Source organism: Hemitrygon akajei, chromosome 18 (genome assembly GCF_048418815.1).
Source record: "Hemitrygon akajei chromosome 18, sHemAka1.3, whole genome shotgun sequence".
NCBI classification, from domain to species: domain Eukaryota; kingdom Metazoa; phylum Chordata; class Chondrichthyes; order Myliobatiformes; family Dasyatidae; genus Hemitrygon; species Hemitrygon akajei.
In genome coordinates, this window is record NC_133141.1 from 70108389 (window position 1) to 70129496 (window position 21108).

The 21108-nt window shown below is 47.8% G+C and overlaps 1 protein-coding gene across 1 annotated transcript in view; it reads right to left on the reverse strand.

Annotated features, from left to right (window-relative positions):
* Window positions 1-19267, reverse strand: part of mrpl45 (mitochondrial ribosomal protein L45) — a 58427-nt gene extending 39160 nt beyond the window's left edge. Inside the window, exons 1-3 of the mRNA XM_073071781.1 lie at window positions 19165-19267; window positions 17334-17535; window positions 3607-3724 (exon numbers count right to left, since the gene is read on the reverse strand). Of these exons, the coding sequence (XP_072927882.1) occupies window positions 3607-3724; window positions 17334-17535; window positions 19165-19239 (395 nt within the window). The 5' untranslated portion in view covers window positions 19240-19267. The remainder of the gene's footprint in view (window positions 1-3606; window positions 3725-17333; window positions 17536-19164) is intronic.
* Window positions 19268-21108: the final 1841 nt, after the last annotated feature.

The following is a 21108-nucleotide window of genomic DNA, read 5'->3' on the forward strand; positions in this document are numbered from 1 at the left end:
ATCTTTGGTCCAAATCCCGTTTGGACCGTCGGGGTCACCAATGTAGCGATGTGTTACACACAGAGCTAGAGACGACAAGCAGTCGGCAAGTCGTGAGCTGGCTATTTGTGAGCCGGTTCGCCTGCGCAGAAAGTGGGTCGCCATATCCATTCCATTCTTTCAGCTCTCTTTAAAATGTCTCTCAAGATACTACTCTTGTCCTATCCACCCCATCACCCCTGCCACTTGAAACAACTTGTTTTCTGTTTGTGACTTCCAGTCAAACTGAAATGTTAACGCTATTTCTCTTGCCACATGTTCTGTTCCCAGCATTTTCCATCTTTATTTCAGATCTGCAGTTTCTTATGTCTCTGACATTGTGACTGACTGTATGATCCAAGATACCTGAAGTTTCTAAATTTCCATTTCACATTTCCATCGTGAAATGTTACTTTTGGCATTGACGTGCCATGAACCACAGAGAATAGTCAATTTAATGTCTCAAATGCAAGGAATGACTTTGCGAGTGCAGCCCTTCTCGGCACTACAGTCTTATAATTACTTCCAAGCTTAGCTGTATGTAAATTGGAGCCCATGTTCATCAGGCCATAAGAGAGAGGAACAGAATTAGGCTATTTGGCCCATCAGGTCAGCTCTGCTATTCTATCATGGCTGATTTATTTTCCCTCTCAACCTCACACTCCTGCTTTCTCCCTGTAACCTTCGACATGCTGATTAATCAAGAGCTTATCAACCTTCGCTTTAAATATACCCAACGCCTTGGCTTCCACAGCCTTCTGCGGCAAAGAATTTGACAAATTCACACCATCGGGCTAACTAAATTCCACCTCATCTCTGTTCTAAAGAGAGGTAATTGTATTCTGAGGCAGTTCCCCCGCTACAGGAAATATCCTCTCCACATCCACTCTATCTGAGCCCTCTGGTCCTAGACTACCCCACTATAGGAAACATCCTCTCCACATCCACTCTGTGTCCTCTGGTCCTAAACTCCCACACGATAGGAAACATCCTCTCCACATCCACTCTATCTGTGCCCTCTGGTCCTAGACTCCCCCACTATAGGAAACATCCTCTCCACATCCACTCTATCTGTGTCCTCTGGTCCTAGACTCCCCCACTATAGGAAACATCCTCTCCACATCCACTCTATCTGTGTCCTCTGGTCCTAGACTCCCCCACTATAGGAAACAACCTCTCCACATCCACTCTATCTGTGTCCTCTGGTCCTAGATTCCACACTATAGGAAACATCCTCTCCACATCCATTCTATCTGTGTCCTCAGGTCCTAGACACCCCACTAGAGGAAACATCCTCTCCACATCCACTCTATCTGTGCCCTCTGGTCCTAGACTACACACTGCAGGAAACATCCTCTCCACATCCACTCTATCTGTGTCCTCAGGTCCTAGACACCCCACTAGAGGAAACATCCTCTCCACATCCACTCTATCTGTGCCCTCTGATCCTAGACTACACACTGCAGGAAACATCCTCTCCACATCCACTCTATCTGTGTCCTCTGGTCCTAGACTCCTCCACTATAGGAAACATCCTCTCCACATCCACTCTATCTGTGTCCTCTGGTCCTAGACTTCCCCACTATAGGAAACATCCTCTCCACATCCACTCTATCTGTGTCCTCTGGTCCTAGACTCCCCCACTTAAGGAAACATTATCTCCATATCCACTCTATCTGTGTCCTCTGGTCCTAGACTCTGCCACTATAGGAAACATCCTCTGCACATCCACTCTGTGTCCTCTTGTCCTAGACTCCCCACTATAGGAATCATCCTCTCCACATCCACTCTATCTGTGTCCTCTGGACCTAGACTCCCCCACTATAGGAAACATTCTCTCCACATCCACTCTATCTGTGTCCTCTGGTCCCTGACTCCCCCACTATAGAAAATATCCTCTCCACATCCACTCTATCTGTGTCCTCTGGTCCTAGCCTCCCCCACTATAGGAAACATCCTCTCCACATCCACTCTATCTGTGCCCTCTGGTCCTAGACTCCCCCACTATAGCAAACATCCTCTCCACATCCACTCTATCTGTGTACTCTGGTCCTAGACTCCCCCACGATAGGAAACATCCTCTCCACATCCACTCTATCTGTGTCCTCTGGTCCTAGACTCCCCCATAAGGAAACATTCTCTCCACATCCACTCTATCTGTGTCCTCTGGTCCTAGACTCCGCCACTATAGGAAACATCCTCTCCACATCCACTCTATCTGTGTCCTCTGGTCGTAGACCCTCCCACTATAGGAAATATCCTCTCCACATCCTCTCTATCTGTGTCCTCTGGTCCTAGACTCCCCCACTATAGGAAACATCCTCTCCACATCCACTCTATCTGAGTTCTCTGGTCCTAAACTCCCCCACTATAGTAAACATCCTCTCCACATCCACTCTATCTGTGTCCTCTGGTCCTAGACTCCCCCACTATAGGAAACATCCTCTCCACATCCACTCTATCTGTGTCCTCTGGCCCCAGACTCCCCCACTATAGGAAATATCCTCTCCACATCCACTCTATCTGTGTCCTCTGGTCCTAGACTCCCCCACTATAGGAAACATCCTCTCCACATCCACTCTATCTGTGTCCTCTGATCCTAGACTCCCCCACTATAGGAAACATCCTCTCCACATCCACTCTATTTGTGTCCTCTGGTCCTAGACTCCCACACTATAGTAAACATCCTCTCCACATCCACTCTATCTGTGTCCTCTGGTCCTAGACTCCCCCACTATAGTAAACATCCTCTCCACATACACTCTATCTGTGTCCTCTGGTCCTAGACTCCCCCACTATAGGAAACATCCTCTCCACATCCTCTCTATCTGTGTCCTCTGGTCCTAGACACCCCCACTATAGGAAACATCCTCTCCACATCCACTCTATCTGTGTCCTCTGGTCCTAGACTCCCCCACTATAGGAAACATCCTCTCCAGATCCACTCTATCTGTGTCCTCTGGTCCTAGACTCCCCCACTATAGGAAACATCCTCTCCACATCCACTCTATCTAGTCCTTTCAGTATTCAATAGGTTTCAATAAAATCCCCCTCATTCTTCTAAACCCCAGTGAGTACAGGCCCAGAGCCATCAAACGCTCCTTTCATTCCTCGGATCATTCTCAGAAACCTCCTCTTGTAGTCTGACTTATAAAACAGGGCATCCTTGTTTTTATATTCTAGTTCTCTGGAAACGAATGCTAACACTGAATTTACCAACTGAACCTGCACGTTAACCTTTAGGGAATCCTGCACGAGGACTCCCAAGTCCCCTTGCGCATGATCCCAGCAGTTAACTCAACATTCATTAGTTAGTACAATGATTTGAGTCAAATATGATGTTCTCCTAAGGGGTTTGTATATTGGTGGGTCCTCAGGTGGCTGAAGAGGCCGAACCGGGACAACGGTATTCTGGGCGTTCAGTACATTATGTCTAAACTAGTAACTGGTGATGAGGAGGAACTGAACCAGGTTCACGAATGAAAGTCAGGTCCCCACCCTTCACTCCTCCAGAGGTCTCAACCTCTACAATAAGCAGGAATCAAACACAAGAAAGCAGACTCTCTGAGCAAGGAAAAGCCAACTTACGCGAGCTGGGAGGCGGCAGTTTGTTTGGCCTGCTCCATGCGTTGCTTCAGCCCTGCCTTTGTGAGCGTGGACATGCGGGCATCGCCCTCCGGCGGAACATACGGATCAAATATCCCAGCTGCAGGGAAAGACGGAGGCAGCAACATAGTTAGCAGACACAAGGCAAGCTCTCCCGCTGAGGGAAGAGTGAACATCGATTTCTACCCCCCAACCCACCCCCCAAAATGCGTCCTGAATTTCCCAGGAATTCTTTTGGCTTCCTGGGAAAAAATAAAACAGAAAAATAAGTACCAAGAGGGCAAAATATTTCCTTCTAGCTTCTGCAGCTGATCCAAACCAGTCCAGAAAGTCAAAGCCAAGTTTACTGTCGTATACACAAGTACATGTGTGCACACCTGGAAACATTCTTGCAGCAGCTTCACAGACACATAGCACAGTAAAGATCAGCTTTTAAAGATAGCTTAGTTTCAGCTTTCTGTCAGCTAAGCAACCACCACCCCACCCCCCCCCCCACCCCCCCGCCGCCAGAGGACATACCCTCTCATTGCTACCATCAGGGAGGAGGTACAGGAACCTGAAGACACACACTCAACGATTCAGGAACAGCTTCTTCCCCTCTGCCATCAGGGAGGAGGTACAGGAACCTGAAGACACACACTCAGCGATTCAGGAACAGCTTCTTCCCCTCTGCCATCAGGGAGGAGGTACAGGAGCCTGAAGACACACACTCAGCGATTCAGGAACAGCTTCTTCCCCTCTGCCATCAGGGAGGAGGTACAGGAGCCTGAAGACACACACTCAGCGATTCAGGAACAGCTTCTTCCCCTCTGCCATCAGGGAGGAGGTACAGGAGCCTGAAGACACACACTCAACGATTCAGGAACAGCTTCTTCCCCTCTGCCATCAGGGAGGAGGTACAGGAGCCTGAAGACACACACTCAACGATTCAGGAACAGCTTCTTCCCCTCTGCCATCAGGGAGGAGTTACAGGAGCCTGAAGGCACACACTCAACGATTCAGGAACAACTTCTTCCCCTCTGCCATCAGGGAGGAGGTACAGGAGCCTGAAGACACACACTCAACGATTCAGGAACAGCTTCTTCCCCTCTGCCATCAGGGAGGAGGTACAGGAGCCTGAAGACACACACTCAACGATTCAGGAACAGCTTCTTCCCCTCTGCCGTCAGGGAGGAGGTACAGGAGCCTGAAGACACACACTCAACAATTCAGGAACAACTTCTTCCCCTCTGCCATCCGATTTCTGAATGGACATTGAACTCATGAACACTACCTCATTACTTTTTTTTCTTTTTGCACTGCTTATTAAATTTAACTTTTTAAATATATATAGTTCTTACTGTAATTTACAGTTTTAATTTTGTATTGCAATGTACTGCTACTGCATAACAACAAATTTCACGATTCTGTGATTCTGAAGTTTGTCATTCAAGTATGCACACAGATACAGCCAAATGAAATCTGGGGCCACAGTGCAAAACGCTTACCAACAGCACATATAATTATGATACTAGAAAAAGATACAGTTATAGCCCAAGTCCCTGAGGGTCATGGCCTGTAGTTTGATGGTGCATGGATGTTGTCCTGTCCCCACGTTTCTGCAAGAGCAAGCCCGCAGCAGTGCCTCATCTCACACAAGCGCAGCCACAGAGAACACCATCCAGTTTGCCTTGCATTGAGCGAGCACTGGAGGGCAGCACTGACAGGAGCCCCCAACCCAGCCTGGACTCCAGCAGTACACAGCATTTCCTTCACTCACCGGTGGCTGCAATAGGCAACCCCTCACATGTACAGTTGCAAGACAAAGTTTGTGATCCCTTTGCAATTGCCTGGTTTTCTGCATTAATTACTCATGAAATGTGATCTGATCTTTATCTAAGTCACAATAATAGACAAGCAAAATCTGCCTAAACTAATAACACACATACAATTGTACTTCTTCTCATCAATACTAAGTACACCATTTAAACAATCACAGTCTGGCTTCAAAAAACTATGTGAACTAAAAGCTATTTGGAGTCCGGTGTTCCAATCAATGAGATGAGATTGGAGGTGTGGGTTGTAGAGGTGCCCTGCACTATGAAAAAGACAAAGTCAGGTTACTGACAGAGCCTGCACAACTCAAGAGAGATCTGTTTATGTGCACCATGCCTCAATCAAAACAACATTCAAAGGCCCTTAGAAGAAGAATTATAGACATGCATGAAACTGGAAAAGGCTACAAAAGTATTTCTAAAGACCTGAGTGTTGATCAGTTTACAGAAAGAGAAATTATCTATAAATGGAGGGAATTCAGTACTGTTGCCACTCTCCCTGGGAGTGGGTGTCCTGCAATGATCACACCAAGGGCACAATGTGCAATGCTGAAGGAAGGGAAAAAGAAGCCAGGGGTGACAGCAAAAGACCTGCAGGAATCTCTAGAACTTGCTAAAGTCTCTGTTCGTGTGTTCACTAAGAAAATCACTTAATAAGAACGGTGTTCGTGGAAGGACACCACGGAGGAAACCCACTGCTCTCCAAAAAAAAACATTGCTGCACATCTCAAGTTTGCAAAAGACCACCTGGAAGTTCCACAATGCTTCTGGGACAAGGTTCTGTGGACAGATGAGACAGAGGTTGGAACTTCTTGGCAGAAATTTACACCGCTATGTTTGGAGGGAAAAGGGGCACTACACACCAACACCCATAACCTCATCATAACTGAAGCATGGTGGAAGGAGCATCTTGGTTTGGGGCTGCTTTGCTGCCTCAGGCCCTGGGCAACTTGCAATCATTGGGGGAACAATGAATTCAAAATTGTATCAAGACATTTTGCAGGAGAATGTCAGGGTAGCAGTCCATCACCTGAAGCTTAACAAAAGTCGGATGATGCAACAAGACAATGAACCAAAACACAAGAGTAAATCAACAACAGAATGGTTTAAAAAGAAGAAAATTTGTGTTTTGGAATGGTCAGGTCAGAGTCCAGACCTTAACCCAATTGAGATGCTGTGGCATGACCTGAAGAGGACTGTTCATGCAGGGTATTCCAGAAATATTGATGAACTGAAACAGTTTTGTATGGCGGAATGGTCTAAAATTCCTCCTCATCATTGTGCAGGTCTGATCAGTAGCTACAGGAAACCTTTGACGGAGGTTATTGCTGCTAAAGGAGTTTCTACCAGTTATTCTTCCAGCCTGGACTGTGAATGATTAAACAATGTGTTCAATAAAGACAAGAAAAGTACAATGGTTTGTGTGTTTCTGGTTTAGGCAGATTGCATTTGTCTATTATTGTGACTTGGAGGAACATCAGAACTCATTTTATGAGTAATTAATGCAGAAAACCAGGTAATCGCAAAGGGTTCACAAACTTTTTCTTGCAACTGTATTATCAAAACACTGAAACATACAGTGAAATAATGTAAGAACCAAGACAGTCCAAGCTGCAGGCATATAGCATCAAAGATACAATGTTCTCTACAGTCACGGGCAGAGCAGTTGCCATACCATGCATGATCCATCCAGGTAGGATGCACTCTCTGGGGCATTGATAAAAATCTGGTCAAGGTTAACAGGGACATGCCAAAATTCTTTAACCTCCTGAGGCACTGGTGAGTTTCCTTGGCCATGGCTAGATCAGTCCAGGCTATTTGGTGATGTTCACGCCTCTCAACTCTCTCGACATAAACTGAATGTCCTCCTTTGTGGTTGAACCAGTCTACAATATCAGCACTTGGCTGAAAGTTGTGTCCTTTGACCACTGGTTACTGCAGCAGTCTGATCTTCACCTCGACCAAATGTGGGACACGTGTGTTTCTGGCACTAACCACTAGATGGAGTAAGAGTCCTGCGGCAGATTTTAACCTCCGTCCATGAGCATGGACTCACTGCGGGCCTCATTGCCAAGGCTAGATTTCCAATCTGCCCAAAGTGAACATTAACCTCTGGGACAATGAAACAGAAAACTGTTGAAAATACAGTAGTTTTCTCTGAACAGCTTTTAGCAATAAAAATGTGGGCAATTTTGAAAATAAAACTGTTCTAACAGCAGTCAAAAGATACAAGTACAATTTTTATCGAACTACGTATAAGTCACTATGCACTGCCCTGAGCATTTACAGGAAAATTTTTAAAAAAGTAGAATTTATGAGAAACTACAAAGACTGACAAAAACCAGTATGCCAAAGAATACAAATTACACAAATAATAAATAGATAGGTAGACAGATAACACTGAGAACGTGAATTGTAGACTCTTTGAAAGTGAGTCCATTGTTTTTGGAATCAACTCAGTGTTGAGATGAGTTAAGTTATCCACATTGGTTCAGGAGCCTGATGGTTGAGGGGTGATAACTGTTCCTGAACCTGGTTGTGTGAGTCCTGAGGCTCCTGTACCTCCTTCCTGATTGTTGAGGGTTAATAACTGTTCCTGAACCTGGTGGTGTGAGTCCTGAGGCTCCTGTACCTCCTTCCTGATGGTTGAGGGGTAATAACTGTTCCTGAACCTGGTGGTGTGAGTCCTGAGGCTCCTGTACCTCCTTCCTGATGGTTAATAACTGTTTCTGAACCTGGTGGTGTGTGTCCTGAGGCTCCTGTACCTCCTTCCTGATGGTTCAGGGGTAATAACTGTTCCTGAGCCTGGTGGTGGGGGACCTGAGGCTCCTGTACCTTCTTCCTGGTGGTAGCAGTGAGAAGAGAGTCAAATGTGTCATCTAGCACCCATCTCTCCTTTTTAATTGGCTGGAAGAAGGGAGGGAGGAGAGTTTTTTAAGTGTAATAACCAGTAATGGTCCAGAAATGCATGTACATGAAGCACAGCTACAAGACAGCAACATCCATCATCAAGGACACACACCACCAGGTTCACGAACGTTATTACCCCTCAGACATCATGAAGGAGGTACAGGAGCCTCAGGACCCACATCACCAGGTTCAGGAACAGTTATTACCCCTCAACCATCGGGATGGAGGTACAGGAGCCTCAGGCCCCACACCACCAGGTTCAGGAACAGTTATTACCCCTCAACCATCGGGATGGAGGTACAGGAGCCTCAGGTCCCACACCACCAGGTTCAGGAACAGTCATTACCCCTCAACCATCGGGAAGGAGGTACAGGAGCCTCAGGCCCCACACCACCAGGTTCAGGAACAGTCATTACCCCTCAACCATCGGGATGGAGGTACAGGAGCCTCAGGCCCCACACCACCAGGTTCAGGAACGGGTATTACCCCTCAACCATCGGGATGGAGGTACAGGAGCCTCAGGCCCCACACCACCAGGTTCAGGAACAGTCATTACCCCTCAACCATCGGGATGGAGGTACAGGAGCCTCAGGTCCCACACCACCAGGTTCAGGAACAGTCATTACCCCTCAACCATCGGGATGGAGGTACAGGAGCCTCAGGTCCCACACCACCAGGTTCAGGAACAGTCATTACCCCTCAACCATCGGGATGGAGGTACAGGAGCCTCAGGTCCCACAGCACCAGGTTCAGGAACAGTCATTACCCCTCAACCATCAGGAAGGAGGTACAGGAGCCGCAGGCCCCACACCACCAGGTTCAGGAACAGTCATTACCCCTCAACCATCAGGAAGGAGGTACAGGAGCCTCAGGCCCCACACCACCAGGTTCAGGAACAGTCATTACCCCTCAACCATCAGGAAGGAGGTACAGGAGCCTCAGGCCCCACACCACCAGGTTCAGGAACAGTCATTACCCCTCAACCATCAGGAAGGAGGTACAGGAGCCTCAGGCCCCACACCACCAGGTTCAGGAACAGTTATTACCCCTCAACCATCAGGAAGGAGGTACAGGAGCCTCAGGCCCCACACCACCAGGTTCAGGAACAGTTATTACCCCTCAACCATCAGGAAGGAGGTACAGGAGCCTCAGCACCCACAGCACCAGGTTCAGGAACAGTTATTACCCCTCAACCATCAGGAAGGAGGTACAGGAGCCTCAGGCCCCACACCACCAGGTTCAGGAACAGTTATTACCCCTCAACCATCAGGAAGGAGGTACAGGAGCCTCAGGCCCCACACCACCAGGTTCAGGAACAGGTATTACCCCTCAACCATCGGGATGGAGGTACAGGAGCCTCAGGCCCCACACCACCAGGTTCAGGAACAGGTATTACCCCTCAACCATCGGGATGGAGGTACAGGAGCCTCAGGCCCCACACCACCAGGTTCAGGAACAGTCATTACCCCTCAACCATCAGGAAGGAGGTACAGGAGCCTCAGGCCCTACACCACCAGGTTCAGGAACAGTTATTACCCCTCAACCATCGGGATGGAGGTACAGGAGCCTCAGCACCCACAGCACCAGGTTCAGGAACAGTCATTACCCCTCAACCATCAAGAAGGAGGTACAGGAGCCTCAGCACCCACAGCACCAGGTTCAGGAACAGTTATTACCCCTCAACCATCAGGAAGGAGGTACAGGAGCCTCAGGCCCCACACCACCAGGTTCAGGAACAGTTATTACCCCTCAACCATCAGGGAGGAGGTACAGGAGCCTCAGCACCCACAGCACCAGGTTCAGGAACAGTTATTACCCCTCAACCATCAGGAAGGAGTCACAGGAGCCTCAGGTCCCACACCACCAGGTTCAGGAACAGTCATTACCCCTCAACCATCAGGAAGGAGGTACAGGAGCCTCAGGCCCCACACCACCAGGTTCAGGAACAGTTATTACCCCTCAACCATCAGGAAGGAGGTACAGGAGCCTCAGCACCCACAGCACCAGGTTCAGGAACAGTTATTACCCCTCAACCATCAGGAAGGAGTTACAGGAGCCTCAGGTCCCACACCACCAGGTTCAGGAACAGTCATTACCCCTCAACCATCAGGAAGGAGTTACAGGAGCCTCAGGTCCCACACCACCAGGTTCAGGAACAGTCATTACCCCTCAACCATCAGGAAGGAGGTACAGGAGCCTCAGGCCCCACACCACCAGGTTCAGGAACAGTCATTACCCCTCAACCATCAGGAAGGAGGTACAGGAGCCTCAGCACTCACAGCACCAGGTTCAGGAACAGTTATTACCCCTCAACCATCAGGAAGGAGTTACAGGAGCCTCAGGTCCCACACCACCAGGTTCAGGAACAGGTATTACCCCTCAACCATCAGGAAGGAGGTACAGGAGCCTCAGGCCCCACACCACCAGGTTCAGGAACAGTTACCACCCCTCAACCATCAGGCTCCTGAACCAACGTGGAGTTTGTCATCTTTTGCACACTGGTTGCTTGCTTGTCGTTGTGTGCAGTTTGATTTTCTTGTATTTATTTGCATCTACTGTTAATACCTGCAAGAAAATGTATCTCAGGGCTGTATATGGTGATATATAGATACTTGATAATAAATTTTCTTTGTACTTTGATCTTTGAAACAGGAAACCAAAATGAACAGAAATGTTCAATAAAGATATTGGCCATAAAGGAGGTGAGAATTGTATTTAAGATTCAATATTATTTGTCATTTCCAGTACACAAATGTAAAGGTGATGAAATAATTGTAACTCTGGATTTGATGCAGCATAAAAAAACACAAAAAGATAAAGAACACAATGATTTTAAAACACAATAAATATAAATACATTTGCTAGCTTATATACTGTATCCATTGTGTTTGACTGTATCCACGTATGGTTTGAATAATAATTAAACTTGATTTACATAGAACATAGAATAGTGCAGCATATTACAGGCCCCTCGGCCCACAATGTTGTGCCGACCCTCAAACCCTGCTTCCCATATAACCCCCCACCTTAAATTCCTCCATATACCTGTCTAGTGGTCTCTTAAACTTCACTAGTGTATCTGACTCCACCACTGACTCAGACAGTGCATTCCACACACCAACCACTCTCTGAGTGAAAAACCTTCCTCTAATATCCCCCTTGAACTTCCCTCCCCTTACCTTAAAGCCATGTCCTCTTGTACTGAGCAGTGGTGCCCTGGGGAAGAGGTGCTGGCTGTCCACTCTATCTATTCTTCTTAATATCTTGTACACCTCTATCATGTCTCCTCTCATCCTCCTTCTCTCCAAAGCCCTAGCTCCCTTAATCTCTGATCATAATCCATACTCTCTAAACCAGGCAGCATCCTGGTAAATCTCCTCTGTACCCTTTCCAATGCTTCCACATCCTTCCTATAGTGAGGCGACCAGAACTGGACACAATACTCCAAGTGTGGCCTAACTAGAGTTTTATAGAGCTGCATCATTACATCGCGTCTCTTAAACTCTATCCCTCAACTTATGAAAGCTAACACCCCATAAGCTTTCTTAACTACCCTATCTACCTGTGAGACAACTTTCAGGGACCTGTGGACATGTACCCCCAGATCCCCCTGCTCCTCCACACTCCCAAGTATCCTGCCATTTACTTTGTACTCTGCCTTGGAGTTTGTCCTTCCAAAGTGTACCACCTCACACTTCTCCGGGTTGAACTCCATCTGCCACTTCTCAGCCCACTTGTGCATCCTATCAATGTCTCTCTGCAATCTTCGACAATCCTCTACACTATCTACAACGCCACCAACCTTTGTGTCATCTGCAAACTTGCCAACCCGCCCTTCCACCCCCACATCCAGACTGTTAATAAAAATCACGAAAAGTAGAGGTCCCAGAACAGATCCTTGTGGGACACCACTAGTTACAACCCTCCAATCTGAATGTACTCCCTCCACCACAACCCTCTGCCTTCTGCAGGCAAGCCAATTCTGAATCCACCTGGCCAAACTTCCCTGGATCCCATGCCTTCTGACTTTCTGAATAAGCCTATCGTATGGAACCTTATCAAATGCCTTACTAAAATCCATGTAGATCACATCCACTTCACTACCCTCATCTATATGCCTGGTCACCTCCTCAAAGAACTCTATCAGGCTTGTTAGACACGACCTGCCCTTCACAAAGCCATGCTGACTGTCCCTGATCAGACCATGATTCTCTAAATGCCCATAGATCCTATCTCTAAGAATCTTTTCCAACAGCTTTCCCACCACAGATGTAAGGCTCACTGGTCTATAATTACCCGGACTATCCCTACTACCTTTTTTGAACAAGGGGACAACATTCGCCTCCCTCCAATCCTCCGGTACAATTCCCGTGGACAACAAGGACATAAAGATCCTAGCCAGAGGCTCAGCAATCTTTTCCCTCGCCTCGTGGAGCAGCCTGGGGAATATTCCATCAGCCCCCGGGGACTTATCCGTCCCAATGTATTTTAACAACTCCAACACCTCCTCTCCTTAATATCAACATGCTCCAGAACATCAACCTCACTCATATTGTCCTCACCATTATCAAGTTCCCTCTCATTAGTGAATACCGAAAGGAAGTATTCATTGAGGACCTCGCTCACTTCCACAGCCTCCAGGCACATCTTCCCACTTTTATCTCTAAACGGTCCTACCTTCACTCCTGTCATCCTTTTGTTCTTCACATAATTGAAGAATGCCTTGGGGTTTTCCTTTACCCTACTCGCCAAGGCCTTCTCATGCCCCCTTCTTGCTCTTCTCAGCCCCTTCTTAAGCTCCTTTCTTGCTACCCTATATTCCTCAATAGACCCATCTGATCCTTGCTTCCTAAACCTCATGTATGCTGCCTTCTTCCATCTGACTAGATTCTCCACTTCACTTGTCATCCATGGTTCCTTCACCCTACCATTCTTTATCTTCCTCACCGGGACAAATTTATCCCTAACATCCTGCAAGAGATCCTTAAACATCGACCACATGTCCATAGTACATTTCCCTGCAAAAGCATCATCCCAATTCACACCTGCAAGTTCTAGCCTTATAGCCTCATAATTTGCCCTTCCCCAATTAAAAATTTTCCTGTCCTCTCTGATTCTATCCTTTTCCATGATAATGCTAAAGGCCAGGGAGCGGTGATCACTGTCCCCCAGATGCTCACCCACTGAGAGATCTGTGACTTGACCCGGTTCGTTACCTAATACTAGATCTAGTATGGCATTCCCCCTAGTCGGCCTGTCAACATACTGTGACAGGAATCCGTCCTGGACGCACTTAACAAACTCTGCCCCATCCAAACCCTTGGAACTAATCAAGTGCCAATCAATATTAAGGAAGTTAAAGTCACCCATGATAACAACCCTGTTATTTTTGCACCTTTCCAAAATCTGCCTCCCAATCTGCTCCTCGGTATCTCTGCTGCTACCAGGGGGCCTATAGAATACCCCCAGTAGAGTAACTGCTCCCTTCCTGTTCCTGACTTCCACCCATACTGACTCAAAAGAGGATCCTACTACATTACCCACCCTTTCTGTAGCTGTAATAGTATCCCTGACCAGTAATGCCACCCCTCCTCCCCTTCCCCCCCCCCCCCCCCCACCATCCCTTTTAAAGCACTGAAACCCAGGAATATTGAGAATCCATTCCTGCCCTGGTGCCAGCCAAGTCTCTGTAATGGCCACTACATCATAATTCCATGTATGTATCCAAGCTCTCAGTTCATCACCTTTGTTCCTGATGCTTCTTGCATTGAAGTACACACACTTTAGCCCTTCTACCTTACTACCTTTACACCTTTAATTCTGCTTCTCTTTCCTCAAAGCCTCTCTATATGTTAGATCTGGCTTTACTCCATGCACTTCTTTCACTGCTCTATCGCTCCGGGTCCCATCCCCCTTGCAAATTAGTTTAAACCCTCCTGAACTTGCTTTGATTATATACATAGGTTGATTGTATGTCCATAAAGTGACGCTGGGCACAGGAGTGTCTGTACGTAAGGTGACTCTGACAGGAAATGATAAAGTGGTGGTTGGGGGTGTGGAGGGGTGTGTTAGTGGGTGGACGTCTTGATCAGCCTTACTACTTGGGGAAAGTAACTGTGTTTGAGTCTGGTGGTCCTGGTGTGGATGCTACGTAGCCTCCTCCCCAATGGGAGTGGGACAAGCAGTCCATGTACAGGGTGGAATCTTCCATGATGTTATTGACCCTTTTTCTGGCACCTTTCTGCATCTATGTCCTTGATGGCGGGCAGACTGGTGCCAGTGATGCCACGGGCAGTTTGATTACCTATTGTAGTGCCTTCCTGTCTACCTGAGTCCAGTTTCTGTACCAAGCAGTGATACAGCGTGTTTGGATACCCTCTACTGCGTACCTGTAGAAGGACGCAAGACTGGAGAAGCCTCTGTCTCTGCGTGCGCACTGCCACACTGAGAGAAACACCACCTCAAAGTCAACAGAGTACTTTTCAAAATGCACTGTCTGCTGTAGAGTAAGAAAGGTGCTGTCAATTTGTGCACAACAAACTCCCACTATGACAATGACCAAACAAATTGTTTCTTTTTCTTGTTAGTGATGTTGGTTGATGGATAAATACTGGCCAGAGTACCAGAAAGAATAAACCGAGGGCCATCTGGGAGGGAAGGGTGAAATTGATCTGGGTCACAACATTGCGGACCGAAGGGCCTTACTGTAGCAACATGTACAAAATGCTGAAGGAACTCAGCAAGTCAGGAGACATGGAGAGGAATAGTCAACGTTTCAGGCTGAGACCCTTTTAACAGGACTGGAAAGGAAGGAGGAAGAAGCCAGAATGAGACGGTGGGGACGAGGAAGGAGTACAAGGTGCCAGATGAGAGATAAGAGCAGATGGTTGGGGGGGAGGGGTCATAGGATAGGTAGAAGAGATAAAGAACTGGAGGGGGAGGAATCTGAGAGACTAGTGGATGAAGGAGAGAGGTGATGGGCAGGTGAGAAGAGGAGGGGTAACAGGCGAGACAGAATGGAGAACGGAGAAAGACCTGGTTTCACCTATCACCTGCCAGCTTGTACTTAGACCCTTCATTGGGACTAGAATACAAAGGTGTGGGAAGGGGAGGTGTAGAAGGTGGCAGGTGAGAGGCAAGATGGGTGGGGGAGGGAGAGATGAAGCGAGAAGCTGGGAGGTGGGGCTATACTGAGATGTTCAATGTTCCATGTAATCAGCCCATAAGAGAGAGGTACAGAATTAGGCCATTCGGCCCACTAAGTTTCCTGTGATGGACCAGAATGCAAGCAGGGAAAAAGAATCAACAGAAACTGCCAATAAAGATAGCAGCAATAAAGAAGTCGAGACTTGCTCCACCACGCCATCGTGGCAGATTTATTATTCCTCTCAACCCCAGTCTCCAAAAATTTATCAACTTTCACCTTAAAGATACCCAATGACTTGGCCTCCACAGCTGTCTGTGGCAATTAATTCCACAGATTCACCACCCTCTGGCTAAATAAATTTCTCATTTGTGTTCTAAAGGGATGCTCTTTTATTATGAGGCTGTGAAGTCTGGTCCTAGACCCCCCCCCCACTTTGAAACAGTGCTGAGAGTTTCTTACATTGATCCTACATCCATCATCATTGTGCTGTGTTGTATGACGTGGGCGATCATGACCCCAGCCATTATCAGAGATTGTCTGCCTGGCTTCAGTGGTCACATCACCAGGATTTGTGATCTGCACCGGCTGCTCATATGACCGTCCACCACCAGCTCACATGGCTTCACGTGTCCCTGATCGGGGGGGGGTCTAAGCAGGTACCAAGGGTGACCTGCAGGCTAACACACCTCCTCCTTTAGCAAAAACATGCAGTATCTCCACCACACCATCCATCATCCTAAATTACCTTATTGGAATGACAACAGCTCCCTAGGTGCTGAACCCTATACTGGAATGTCTGACCCTGCCCCTGGCACTCCTTCTCTGCCACCTGTCCCACACCCCTCCCGCGGCACTCCACCCTCACCATTCCCAACATACTTTGCTCCTACCAGATTTACAAACTTCTCTCCTCTCCATGATGTCAAATACTGTACAAAGGGCTCAGGAACTCTAGCAAAATATACTGAAGACTTTTGCACAGGAAAATATGTGGTTTGCATCAATGACCACCACAGTGCAAGGATTGTACTGGGGGCAGCTCGTAAATGTTGCCATGCTTCCAGCACCAGCATAGCATGCCCACAACTCTCTAAGCCTATTTCATACATCTTTGAAACGTGGGAGGAAACTTGAACACCCAGCGGAAATCCACGTTGTCATGGAGAGAACATACAAACTCCTTACAGAGAGCAGAGGAAATTGAACCGCCATCTAACAGCTGGCACAGTAAAGCATTAGACTGACCACTGTGCTACTGTGGCATTGAGATACAGAACAAAAATCAGGCTATCATTACAACATTCTGTGAATTTTTAGTTACGTTAACAACTTAGGGTGGAGCAGCAAAACCTTATATTCCAACTGGGTAGTCTCCAACCTGATGGCATGAATATCAATTTCTCCCTCCAGTTAAAAAAATTTCCCTCCCCCTCTTCCCCACTCTGGCCTCTTAGCTCTTCTCACCAGTCTATCACTTCCCCAGTGTCCCTCCTTCTTCCCTTTCTCCTTTGGTCCACTCTCATCTCCAGTCAGTTTCCTTCCTCTCCAGCCCTTTACCTTTCGCACCACCTGGCTTCACCAATCAGCTTCTAACTATCCTCCTGCCCCCTTCCCCACCTTTTTATTCTGTCATCTTTCCCCCTTCCTGAAGAAGTTTCTCGGCCCAAAACGTCAACTGTTTATTCATTTCCATAGATGCTGTCTGACCAGTATCGTGTGTGTTGCTTTGGATTTCCAGCATCTACAGAATGCCTCGTGTTTCTAACTTCGCTCGCCATTCAGCTTTCTTCAATAGCTCAAGCCTGACGCATGAGTTGGCAGGGACTGACCGTCCATACCTGTACAGGATATGTTGATGGGTCTCTCCATGTACTGCTGCCGAACCACCAGGCCCGCAGCTCGCCCTCGTTTCTCGTGATCGACCGAGTCGTCCTGTTTACGGGGCGGAACATAATGCCTCTTCTTTGTTCGCACCAAAATCAGAGTGGCAGAAGCACACAGCTTAACAGGACTCAGCAGCGTTTGCAAACCCTGGACAACCTGTCAGATAAAGAAAGATGTTCTCTGCATTAAAGCTCACATTAATTCATCTCTGTGGACATGTATGAAACATCAACACAAGAGATTCTGCACATGCTGGAAATCCATGAAAATGCTGGAGGAACCCAGCATGTCAGGCAGCATCTAAAATAAACCTATTATTGGTCTTGATGAAAGGCCTCAGCCCAAAATGTCAACTGTTTATTCCCCTTCATAGATACTGCCTGACTTGCTGAGTTCCTCCAGCATTTCATGTGTGCTGCTCAGATACCCCACTAATTTCTCAGTTCCTGAGTCTCTTAGCGTTTCCAGGAATCCCTCCCATCTGTTCAATAATCTCTTTGCGCCCCTACCATCAGGCAGGAGTTACCATACCGTTGTTAGGATGGGAGAGAGCTTCTTCCCCCAGTCTGTAAGACAACTGAATTCCCTGCCACCACCCAGGTCTCCTCAGCAGTCACATTATACTGTTTATTTTTTTAACTTGTATCGTAAGTGCACTTTATTATTTGTTAATTTATTTGCAGTAATATTACTTTATATGTTTGGTCCGAAGAAATGTTACGTTTTGTTCTAAACGTGTATATGGTTGAATGATGATAAACCTGAACTTGATCAAGTCCATTCCCTTTAGACCAATATTTGAAAGGGCCTAGTTAAGTCTTTACCCAAATAATTGGTATAAAAATGCAAATCACTCAATGCCTCTATGCATTCAAAATGGAATGGTGTGAATGGGGGGGGGGGCAGCAGGAATTATCCATCAGTCTTTATAGAGTCATATCTCTAGGATGAGGACAGAAACTGTGCCAGTATCTGAGTGAGCAGTGTGTACAGCCTGAGATAGAGCATATGTATAAATTGATCAGCCTACCACTATTCTCTACGCGGTGATCCCCACTGCCTTTCCCAAACCACAAGGCATGTCCGTTCACTGTCCATGTCCTGTACTCACCCTGGGTCATACATAATCTCTTACCCACACAGTCCTGTCACTCGTCCCCACACATACATGCACCCTCCTGGAATCAGCGACCTCTCCGAGTTCCACCCTTTTGGTACCTGCAGGCTCACTCCAACTTGCTAATTTTCACATCTGGCTCCTTCTCCTTCCCCACAAGTTTTCTGTTCTAGACCCTCCCCTCCTGTTTCCCCAACATTGTTTAATACCATAGACACCTATCATTAAAAAGTGGTCCGTGGACTCCAGGTTGGGAACCCATACCCTGCAGCGTTCCCCCTTTCCCATAACTGCTTGTTCCCTGCTACCCCATCCCACTCCCTGGTCCCACTCTTTCAAAACTTGTAGATCAAATCCACTGGTTCCTTTCTCCCCACAGACCGTCCCCTCCTAATACCACCCCGACCGACTCCCACATCCCCTTCCCCACTACCTGCCAGCTCCTCGCGCACATTTGTCCGATCCCCCATTCGTTTCCCCAAACCCAGACCTGAAGGTCACTCTCTCCGAGCCATTATTTCCCCACCTCCGGTCCCTCATCCTAGACCTAGACTCCGGTCCCTCATCCTAGACCTACACCCCGGTCCCAACCGCGCCCCACAGATTCCTCCAACCCCAATCCCATATTCTTCTCAGCTCCCGGAACCCCGTTCCCCCACCCCCCAGACCTGGCAGCTGCCTCCTGCTCCTCGCCCCAGCGGTGTCTCCACTGCCCGCAGCAGCCGACCTACGGACGCCGCCATCTTTCCCGCCGAGCTGCCTGACGGGAAACAGGAGGTTCCCAACGCCAGCGGCGCAGAGCGCCCTCTCTGGTGAGAGCACAGCATCACGTGGATCAGGCCGCTCGGCCCCTCGAAGCTGAAGATCTCAGATCTAAAGCAACACCAAGAAGGTTGGAGGAATTCAGGCAACATCTGTGGAAGGAAGTCGACAGTCTTAATTTCAGGTGGAAACACGTCATCTGATGCTGTCCAGAAGAAGGATCTCAAATGAAAACGTCTACTGTCTGTTTCCCTCTCCAAATACTGCCTTACTCACTGAGTTCCTCCAGCACTCTGTGTGCAACGTTCTGTGTTTTTTACTATCCTGATGTAATTGTATAAGGTGTGATCTGCCTGCATGGCACACAAAACCATAAGACACAAGAAAAGATTCATTTCAGTACATGTGGCAATATTAATACCAGTTTGTCCATGCTGACCAGGGTGCCTACCTGAGCTAGTTCTGCTTGTCTGAATTTGGCCCATATCACTCTAATCTTTTCCTATCCGAGTACCTGTCCAATTGTATTTTAAGCATTGTAATTGTCCCTGCCACTAACACTCCCCACTGGCAGCCGTTCCCTTTACCCACCGAGGATCAGCACCTTGTTGTGGAGAGGCTTGTGACTTCCCAAGATCCCGCGAGTAACACCGGCTGGAGCTTAGCTCCTGGTAGGGTCACCCATGGCGGTAAGGTCAAGGGGGAGGTTCCTGGCAAAGAGCGATCCAACGGTGGAGATGGCAGAAAATGACGACCAACCTTAACGGCAGTGAAGTCAGAGGAAAGCTGCAGCAGTGAAGGGTCTGTAGTTGTTTTGCACTCCATGCCACTGGACCCTGTCCCTGATCTGTCAACCACCGTGTGGTGGCTGCCTGTGCATCAGCTTACCGATGTTAAACAAAGTCATACACAGGCATTCTCCATAAAGGAAATCCATCCCAACATCTCGGATAGGTGGATCCCGGATCGGCCTCTACATCCACCTGAGGACCCACCAATAGGCAATCCCTTTGGTCAGGGATTCCCAACACGGATGCCTCGGTTAATGGTAGGGGTCCATGGCATAAAAAAGGTTGGGATCCCCTGTGAGGAGAACCTCATATTTGACTCAAGTAATTGCACCACCCTCAGGGTGAAAACCTGCCACTCATATCCCTCTCACCCTAAACCTGTTCCCTGTAGTTTTAGACCACTCTCCCCGGGACTATGGACATTCACCTTATTCATACGCCTCCAACGTTACCCCTCACCCTCCACTGTTCCAGGGAAAACAGTGCCAGCCTATGCAGACTTTTCTTCTATCTCAAGCTAATCTTTAATCGGCAGGTAGGTTTTACAGGAGGGGAGGTCAAGGTATCTCAGGAGGAAATTCCAGAGTTTAAGGTCCGGGCACCCAAGGGTGCTGTTCCTCATGATGGATGGTAATTGGGCGTATGCTGATGATGGGAAATGAAGGATCTCAGAGGGTTGGATGAGGTCAGTGAGGAAACAGAAATCTTGAAAGCTATAAACTCTGGTTAGATTACATGAGATTAGCTTTATTTGTTGCATGTACATTGAAATATACAGGGTGGAGAAACAACACCTTATATTCCGTCTGGGTAGCCTCCAACCTGATGGCATGAATATTGATTTATCCTGGTTAAAAAAAATCCTCCCCCTCCCCTCTTCCTCTGTTCTCCACTCTGACCTCTTACCTCTTCTCACCTCCCCCTGGTGCCCCTCCTCCTTCCCTTTCTCCTGTGGTCCACTCTCCTCTCCTATCCGATTCCTTCATCCTTCCCACTCACCTGGTTTCACTTACCACCTCCCAGCTCTCCTCCTTCTTATTCTGCCATCTTCCCCCTTCC